General features: G+C 43.8%; 2 protein-coding genes across 3 annotated transcripts; one reads left to right on the top strand and one right to left on the bottom strand.

Moving 5' to 3' along the window:
* The first annotated feature begins 760 nt into the window (after positions 1–760).
* On the top strand, positions 761–1,718 carry LOC123049828 (uncharacterized). Its single transcript, XM_044472695.1, has 2 exons — positions 761–1,309; positions 1,422–1,718. Exons 1-2 carry the CDS (start codon positions 770–772, stop codon positions 1,716–1,718), a joined length of 837 nt encoding a protein of 278 aa, XP_044328630.1. The 5' UTR covers positions 761–769.
* A 704-nt stretch (positions 1,719–2,422) lies between these two features.
* On the bottom strand, positions 2,423–7,665 carry LOC123054287 (probable potassium transporter 11). 2 transcript variants are annotated; one of them, XM_044478021.1, is made up of 8 exons: positions 6,802–7,661; positions 6,014–6,239; positions 5,347–5,592; positions 5,197–5,247; positions 4,698–4,964; positions 4,434–4,601; positions 3,998–4,252; positions 2,423–3,745 (listed from the first exon to the last, which is right to left on the bottom strand). In XM_044478021.1, exons 1-8 carry the CDS (start codon positions 6,919–6,921, stop codon positions 2,700–2,702), a joined length of 2,379 nt encoding a protein of 792 aa, XP_044333956.1. In that variant the 5' UTR covers positions 6,922–7,661; the 3' UTR covers positions 2,423–2,699. The 2 variants fall into 2 exon arrangements, with proteins under 2 accessions (XP_044333956.1, XP_044333955.1); XM_044478020.1 differs by having other exon boundaries at positions 5,197–5,592; positions 6,802–7,665.
* Between the last annotated feature and the right edge of the window lie 1,334 nt (positions 7,666–8,999).

Genomic DNA, 8,999 nt, shown 5'->3' with positions numbered 1-8,999 from the left:
GCGGCGGCGGCAAGATGCAAGGCGGGCGGCGGCGAGATGAGAGAGAGGGGGGGTTGGGGGGTATATAAAGAGGGGGGCGGAGCTCGGCTTGGAGGAGGGGGCAAGCTCCGGCGGGGTCGGACTCCCGTGTCCTCCATGGACACGGCGGCGGCGCTCTCCCGTGCGGAGGAAGGAGAGGGCGACGGGGTGGGCCGGCGGCCTGGGCTCGGCCCAGCGGGCGCGCGCGTTTTTTTTTAAATGTTCTGCGGAAAATAATTCATAGAAAAATAAATAAAAGTCAGAAAAATATAAAATAAATTTTCCCCGTCTAGTTAGAAAATCTAGAATAGGGTGAACATTTGTTTAACACAAAATAAATATTTTGAAAACATGCAATATTTTTAATGCAATAAAAATTGCAAATAAATTCCAATAAATGATTTTAACATTTTTCCTCCAGTATTTCAATTGTTTTGGAGAAGTCATATTTTCTCCTCTCGTTCATTTTTAAAGTTGAAATATTTTTCCGGAGAGAAAATAATTAAAACCAAAATCCTCGTCTTATTATTTGATGAAAATCAAATATGAAAATTCGAGAAAATCCCCAACTCTCTCCGAGGGTCCTTGAGTTGCTTAGGATTTATCGAGGATTTGTCAAAATGCAATAAAACATGATATGCAATGATGATCTATGTATAACATACCAAATTGAAAATTTGGGATGTTACATTTTTCTCCCCAGATATTCTACTGTTAGGACGGTCATTAATACGTGCATTTTTCTACAGGTATGACGATGCCAGAAGAGTTTGTGATATTTCCTGCTGAAGGGAAGATTTCCAATGGGCCTGAGGGGGCACTAGTGAGTCCCGATTGCCCGTTTCTGGTCGCACGGCTGCCACAGCCACTGAACAAGTCGTTCGAGCAAGTGCGACGCTGGATAATGCAGCTCTTCCAGTTGAATGGCGCGACACATGAGCTCACTCTGCAGCACATTCTGTATGTCAGGAACAATCCCATGGCTCCTCCTTCCACCATGCTGATTGACATAATTGGGGACGATTCCTGGAGGGCGTTCCTGAACGTGGCATGGCGCCATGTTGGAGTTTTCAGGCTGTTTGTCAAGTGGAGTGCCAAGAAGACAACCTCTGTTTCTAAGGCAGTCGTCACCAATGGCACTCCGGTTGCTGATGAAGATCCTGCAGTGACAGATGAATCTGATGATGATGGCAGCTGGCCAACTTGCAACCATGATAAACCTTGCACCATTGAAACTTCATGGGACCGTCAAGACCCAGGGAGAAGGTTCTACCGCTGCCCTCTCTTCGCGGTGAGCTTCCTTTGGAAAATGTTTATCTGGGTTGTATATACATGAAATTGTCTGAACCATCACTGCATTGATCCACAATGATAATCTATGTCTTTGTTTCTGTTTTTGTCAGGATTCAAAACAGGACTGTGGGTTCACCCAATGGCTGGACAGGAAGTTCCCTGAGAAGGCGACTGTACACATGAACTACCTCACCGACAAGGTTGATCCACTCGAGCAGCAGGTTGACAACCTGAAGTGCGAGCTTGAGGAACTTCGTCATCGTCGCCAGAAAAGGTCGGTTGCAGAAGCTGTTGTCAGTCATGGAGACAAGTGCCTATGTGGAAAGATCCCTTGCGACGCAGCTTGTTGCAATCAGGATGAAAAGCCGCGCCCAAGCCAGATTCGTAGATTGGCTAAGGCCAATTAGCCCTCGATATGCTGAGTGGTTCGTGGTCCAGGCTAGTTTCATTCTGCGATGAAGATATTTTGTCCATTTTCTTGTTCAGTCATCAGCAACCATCATGACCTGCAAATGTGATCAGTGATCTAGCCATCTTAGGTAGTTTTATCTGCTAGCTATTGTGGAACTCCTTTGTTGCTGAATCCAGATGAGAATATGATTACCCTGAAACTATGGTTTATGTAACATGCATTGCTTAATTAGTTTGACTAAGGAATTTTGCATGAGCATGCCTTTTTTTTCCTTTTTGTTGCACAACATCTGTACATTTATCTGACTGTCACATCAAATTCAGACATTCTGAAAATGGCATGTATCTCATAGGATAGGATTATCATAGAAATAGGAAACTTGTAGGAAATGAGATGACATGCATCTCAAATCCTATGAGTAAGAATAGGCAAAGATATGTCATTTGGTTCACATCATTGGAATTTTTTACTGAGTGTAGGCCTATGTAGGAATAGGAATCCATTCCTATGAACCAAAGGGCTCTAAGGAAAAATTCCAACAAAAATCCTATCTATAGAATTCCGATGAAATTCCTCCAAACCAAAGGAGTCCAACCTTTCCAGCCAGACACAAAGATGATGATGCTTTTTCAATGAAATCAAAGGTGACAACTTAGAAAGCTGCAAATACTTTTGAATCCATGAGTTGCCAGTTAGAGATTTTCCTAGATAACTATCACAATATATGATTTATCAGGGAAAGGAAGCATCTGAATCTTACAAATTACAAAACAAAAGGCGAACATTTCTAGCATGAACACCGCCTGAAAGATGCGGGGCGCGAAACAAAATCTGAAGCTATTCCCTATTTATATTCTACGATCGATAAGTTCCCTATTTACAGTTTAAAGCAGCCATCCCCCTTCTCCCTTCCAGAGAAGGGTACATCAGAGCTTTTTGCTCAGAATCCAGTACAAACCAAGCGGAAAATGATGTTTCAGATGTAGTATATTTGCCCAACATTAAGAAGGCTCTCATGAGGAATATTGAACATCACGCTGTTCTCCCTGCAGATCCTCCTCATGAAGGCATACAAGTAATCTACCGAAATCTTCTTGATGATCCCTGAATCTCTCCGAGCGCGCACAATGGTGTTCCCTAGGATGTGCACAACGCCAGCATCCCTGCACCGGTTCAAGAACTCCACTTCGTTGCTGACTGTACGGTTGGTTTGGCTTGAGTACGTCAACAGGTTGTTTACCCCGAGGGGTGACTGCACTGGCACAATAGAATCCTGTGATGAGTAGCTAAGGTCACCATTGGAGCACATTGTGTTGACAGTTTTGTCTGCCAGAAATGCAGTGTTAATCGATCCTTCAGTCCTCTGCTCTGGTAAGCTGAACTCGTCGGAATCTGAATAACCATCCATCATGCTCTCGAGTCGGATGAATAACGTGAGGCAGTCAAAGAGCATCTTCTCAAAGTCATCATCTTTCTTGTGGAGGTCTTTATATCCGTACCTTGCAATGCACCGGAATATATGGAAGTTCTTCGGCCCAATCCTCCTCACAAGGAACCGCTCCTCCACCGGGACTGTGTAGACTGGAAGATACTTGACACAGACGAAGACAACAACCGAGTGGATAGCAGGTAAGTTGGTGATAAAGTGGGAGAAGATGTGCGGTACGCCACTTGCCAGCTCAGTGTACACAAAGCCTATCCCTGGAACCCTGACTAGACCAAGGCTCGGACCGAGGCCAAGAATCCAGGCCATTGACACCTTGCTGTGCATCTCAAATTCATACCGCTTTACAGTGCAATAGTGCCACACATACATGATGATGAAGAAGGCTATCGCGATGACAAGCGGGACCCAACCGCCCTGGTCAATCTTCAATATGCAAGCCCAGAAGTATGGTAGCTCTACCATCAACGAGAGCACAATAAAGGTGACGACAAGAATCCAGTGACTCTTCCACACCAGCAGCATTATTGGTACCATGAGGAACGTTGTCACTAGCATAACTATAACCACTGCAGTGCCTGTTCACACATCAGTAAATGTAAATTTAGAGTTGACTGAGATATGAGCGGAGATTATATCATGAAAATTCAGCGACAGTTCTTATTTCAGGACAATTTCATTCTTCTATTAGCATTCACTCTTTCTATTATAAGGCAACCTTTCCTTTTAAATTGTCTGCATGTAGCTTTTCCAAGCTTAGCAATATATACTACATGGTGTTGTAAACAAGGAATGCTCACCAGAATCCATATTTAGAAAGTAAACCTTACCGTATGCATTTCCTATCTGGCTCTGGTTCTTGAATCCAGCAGTCACAGCAATACAAAGAATAAGGAGGAGCCAGTTGATGTCAGGGATATAAATCTGCCCGAGAAATTTCTTCGAGGTGTGGACTACCTTCACGCGGGGGAAACATCCTAATGCAAGAGCCTGCTTTATTATTGAGTAGGTAGCAGATATCGTGGCTTGACTTGCAATTATTGCTGCAGCAGTTGCTATAACAAAGGCTGGCCAGTATATGGCATCTGCAATTATTAAACATCTCACCATGAGAACCATAGTACATAAAGCAACGGCACTAGTATGCACTGTCAATAATGGCTACGCACTATGACGGTGTGCACACGGCGGATGTGATGTGCTGGCACATCGACCAATCTATCTTATGATTAGTCAATAGGACAAGCTATAGTATCTGAGGAGGACCTGGAATGGAGCGATAGAAGGCGTCATTCACATGTTGCTTGTTGGAAATTATATAAGCAGCCTGCCCTGTGTATGCCAGAAGAAGGCATGGGAATACAATGAAGGTGAATGCAATCTGAATGGCCAAAACAGGAAAATGACATAGATCCGCAAATAACGCTTCAGTTCCTGAGGAGAAAGAAACAAATTTCTGCATGTCATACGGGCTCTATTATAAGTTGATGGAAGGTAATTTCTAAACCTGAATACGTAAAACGGACTGACCTGTGATGCTAAGCATGATTCCTCCAAGAACAGTCCAGGTGTTAGAAGAATTCCCATTCCTTCGGAAATAACGGTATATATAGACTGGATTGTATGCTTTTAATACAGAGCTACCATGCTTGTGTATGTTCAGTGCACCGACACTTCCAATTAAAATGAACCAGATGAGCACTATAGGTGCAAATAGCCATCCAACTTTGTCTGTACCAAAGTGTTGCATGCTGAATACTCCAATCAAGATGATCACGGCAACAAGTACAACAATATCTGCCAGATGCAAAGAGAATCAAAGATGAAGCAATTTTACAACATGGATTTATGCAAAAGATAGAGTATAAGGGTAACAGTACATATGAGATAATAATTAATACGTAGTACATAAAACAGAGGTGAATTGCACTGACTTTTCATCGTTGCAGTGATTCGATGCTTCTATGTACTAACATACTTGAAGAATTTACTGAAGTTACAGCATGAAAGACTGAAAACACAATATTACCAGTACTCATGTTTGGATTTTGAACTTTTATTCCACCTGATGCAGAAAGAACTGTGAAATACAAATCACAAATCAGATTCCTGGAAATGTTCAATTTACTCAGAAAAATATGATGCTGAACATGAATTCGGAAGAGATTATGTAGAATACCTGATATAGCAGGAGTAAGGATTCCATCTCCAATAGCTGTACAAGTACCAAGGAGAACAAGAATAAGAAGACAGTTTCTTTTATATGCGCGTGTTTCTAGCCATCTCTTTATTTTTGCTGCCAATGAGTTCTCCTCATAAGTTTGCCGACTATATGTCGTCAAGTCCTCATCAGTCTTGTGTTGGTTGGGTATAGTGCTGATCTTTGCATGACGGCAGAGAAGTGAATACAGAGCAAGTGTACCACCTGCAAGACAAGAAAAGAGGTCACCACCAGTGTAAAACTGCAAGCAACTTATCAAATCAAGAAGTCCCAGAATTGCGCATGGAAGAGTTTCTTTCGTTCATTGAGGCAACAGTAAAGTGATCTCAGACTAAACTTTCCATATAAAATAATTTAGCTGCCGCTCTGGCATCTCATGACCAGAAAGGCATTCTGCTAAAATATTCACCTACCAATCTGATGGAAAAAAATGCACTGTTATGGTTGCCACTTATTAAATTCAACTGTGCTTGGTGTTGGCTAATGTGTAGAAATAAGCATTTGAGATGTATTTCAGTCAGTATTTTCCTTTTTTGCAAAGTACAGAGCAGATCATAAGAGACACCGTCTCATTGAAGGTCTAACCAGTATGATACTTTGACCATGTGAGAATAAATCATCTCACCTTGACCATTGTCATTTGCCCGCAAGACAACAAAAACATACTTCACAAGAGGGATGAGAGTAAGGGTGTAAATGATCAAGGAAAGAGCTCCAATAACATCCTCGTCGTCGTTTACTCCATGAGGAAAGGCATTATAGAACACATAGAGCGGTGATGTGCCCAAGTCACCAAAGACCACCCCAAGGCTCTGAAATGCAAGCCGCAGCATCAAAACTGATGAGAATTTCTGCATCAAGGGAAATAACAGTCAATATAAAATCTTGATTTAGTAGCCTAACAACTTCAATAAAACAAGCATTCAGTTTCTTTTCAAGAATAAACAGACATTAAATTTCAGGACTAAAGATTCTTCTGCTAATTGTTTCATCGAAAGGGAATGCACAAAAAACTTGGATAAACAAAATCACTGCTCCTTTTTTCTTTTCCCTGACACGCCTGGAAGCGCGTCATTTTCACTACGAAGAAAGCGCTAAAAACTCTATTTCTTCAGTTACTCAGTAATCCCACCATCATTGAAAATAAAAAATGGTAATCCCATCATACCAACTACATCAGGTTACTTCGCGCACTACAGATGACAAACAATATGTTCAAGCAGCAGAATCCATATCAAACTGTTCCAGATGTCCTTAAAGCACAAACTGCACAATGAGATGAACTGGTCACATGCAGGGACCAATTTTACATTCTCTGAAAATAACCAAGTCTTGGCAGCCAAATACAGATGAATTAAAATACTAATATAAATGAACTGTAAAGTAACTAACTGAAGAAGAGAAACGTCAGACCTTTTCCCGGTACATATTCTTGAGTCTGGTGGCTTCCTCATCCATGGGCTGATCAAGGTTCTGATCCAGCTCCCACATGCCCCCCCTGTTCGTCCCCTCGCTTTCGGACAGCGACGCCATTGATCTCTTTTGACCTCGACCACAGCTCTCAAATCCTCGCCAAAAACGACAGTCGTCCTCCACTTGCAGCCTTCGCAACAACCAATCTGAAAACCGGGTTCACGGATAAAAATCGACCTTCGAGCAACAGTTGTTGATCTCTCGCTCGCTCAAAGTTCGACCTCGAATCTCCGCATCGACGCCTCCAACTCCAACCCAATTCTTACATGGACGGAGGCCCGGAGCGAAGAACCGCCTCGGCCGCTCTGAATTCCGGGGGGTGCTTGCGGGGAACAGAAATGGAAGCGCGGGGCGGCAGGAATCACAGCACAGGGACTCGGAATCGCAGAAAACCAACCGAAATCGCCGCTCAAATGAAGAACCAAAATCCCAACCAACCAGCCGAAAACCCCGACCTTTCTTCCCCCAAAGAAAACCTCCCCGCGACACGGGCAGGCGCCCCGACGGCCGGGCTCCGACGCGGCGGGCCTCCTCCGCGGAGGAGAGATTCAGCGAGGAGGAGGAGGAGGGCACTGGCAGAGCGAGAGAAGCAAGGAAAGGAAGAAGTGGCAGGAGGAGGACGGGACAGGAGCGGCATATGAGGACAGGGGGGGGAGAGGGGCGGAGGAGGAGGGCGCTGGTGGGCGCCCACTATTTTGGCCTGGAATTTAACCGATGGATTTGGATGGTAGCAGCAGCAGCGGCAGCAATGACAAGGAGGCGAAGAAGAAGAAGAAGAGAAGAGGAGACTGGACGGAGCAGAGACAGCATTGCTGACCCATCACCCCCTCCGCTTGGCTTGGCTGGCTGCTAACCTAACCTATGTGCCGTTGAACTGTAGCACCAAAACTGCTGACACCGACGTGGCATATTACTTTACCTGATGCTGCTGCTGCTGCTAATGCTGCTTGACTGGTTAGTTACAGGTTCTTAATCCAGTGCTTTTGGTGCCACTTGGCCGGTTAACCAGTGTCACTAAACAAACCCAGGTTGTTACACCTCATGTTTCTTTCTTAATTGGTTGTAGCTGCTGCTGCTGCTAACCTAGTTTACCTTGACACTGCTTTGATTAATTAAGTACAGGCAGCTGCTGCTAATCTTTCTGAGATGGAGATCCAGGGCTGTCACTTTGTGTGTTTAATAAGCACTTCTGTCAGCTAGCTGCTTAATCCTTGTCTGGTGGCAGTGGCAAGTGGACCGTGCCCAGGTTGCTGCTGGTGGAGTACTATCATGCTGCAACATGGAGTATATCTGAATATTGTTTGTTCTTTGACTTTGTTGAGTCGTTTATGTTCTTCATTCATGTGGTGGGGCATTTTTCTTCAGTAGTATGTCTTCGGCTGTATACCCTAGCTAGCTAGGCTAGTAGGCCGCCTGCATCAGCCATGAGCCAATAGGGGACTAGCAATCCAAGTCCAACTTCCTTTGTTACATATTTTATATTTACTACTACAAATCATCATCTTTGAATTCAAAGTGTTGTTGCTCATGTACTTATCTTTACAGCGATAGGGCACTTGTTGTCAGCTCTAAAAGGACAAAGATAAATACAAGAAATCATTAAGAGTTTCATCTGCTAATATGTCGCCGTCCATGTCAGCGAATCGGCGGTTAGCACGCATCCTAAGCTGAGACACACGAGATTATAGCGTGTAGCTTTCAAGAATAATTGATTGTGGTTTCCTCTAATCTTTTCTAGTTAGGTCGACAACTCGGGTTTTCCTCATGTGGGAACACCTATAATTCGACGTTTCTCGAAGAGAAATGCTAATTTGTTCATGAGTTCTGAATGTTTTTTTGTCGATACCGTCACTGCCGCCGAGGACGACTCGTGTGTCACATCCGAATTTACCCTGAATTGAAACCAGTTGGTATGATTGTGAGAATCTTCCATTGTTGGTGCCATACATATTCTTCAGCGAAAAACGCGCAGGAAAAAACAAGCAAGCAAAAAAGGCGGTGCAATTATGCAAGAGGAAGGGAATTGGAACTAGATGCAATTATAATGCTAAACAAAACAATAATGTGAGGGGAATTATGCTTGAGGAACTGATGCCCTGTGACTTCTGTTGCCCCAAGAGAGATTCACCACCACGAGC

This window comes from Triticum aestivum, chromosome 2D (assembly GCF_018294505.1).
Source record: "Triticum aestivum cultivar Chinese Spring chromosome 2D, IWGSC CS RefSeq v2.1, whole genome shotgun sequence".
In the NCBI taxonomy this organism is placed as follows: domain Eukaryota; kingdom Viridiplantae; phylum Streptophyta; class Magnoliopsida; order Poales; family Poaceae; genus Triticum; species Triticum aestivum.
This window is presented reverse-complemented; position numbering and strand designations above follow the sequence as displayed.

What these genes read in the sequence shown, in the direction of transcription:
- LOC123054287 (XM_044478020.1), bottom strand. Translation starts at nt 6,921, where the DNA reads ATGGCGTCGCTGTCCGAAAGCGAGGGGACGAACAGGGGGGGCATGTGG. An exon ending in AAATCCAAACATGAGTACTG is followed by an intron (nt 4,965 to 5,196) that starts GTAATATTGTGT and finishes TGCATCTGGCAG; the next exon opens with ATATTGTTGTACTTGTTGCC. An exon ending in CCAGATAGGAAATGCATACG is followed by an intron (nt 3,746 to 3,997) that starts GTAAGGTTTACT and finishes ATGTGTGAACAG; the next exon opens with GCACTGCAGTGGTTATAGTT.
- LOC123049828 (XM_044472695.1), top strand. Translation starts at nt 770, where the DNA reads ATGACGATGCCAGAAGAGTTTGTGATATTTCCTGCTGAAGGGAAGATT. An exon ending in ACCGCTGCCCTCTCTTCGCG is followed by an intron (nt 1,310 to 1,421) that starts GTGAGCTTCCTT and finishes TGTTTTTGTCAG; the next exon opens with GATTCAAAACAGGACTGTGG.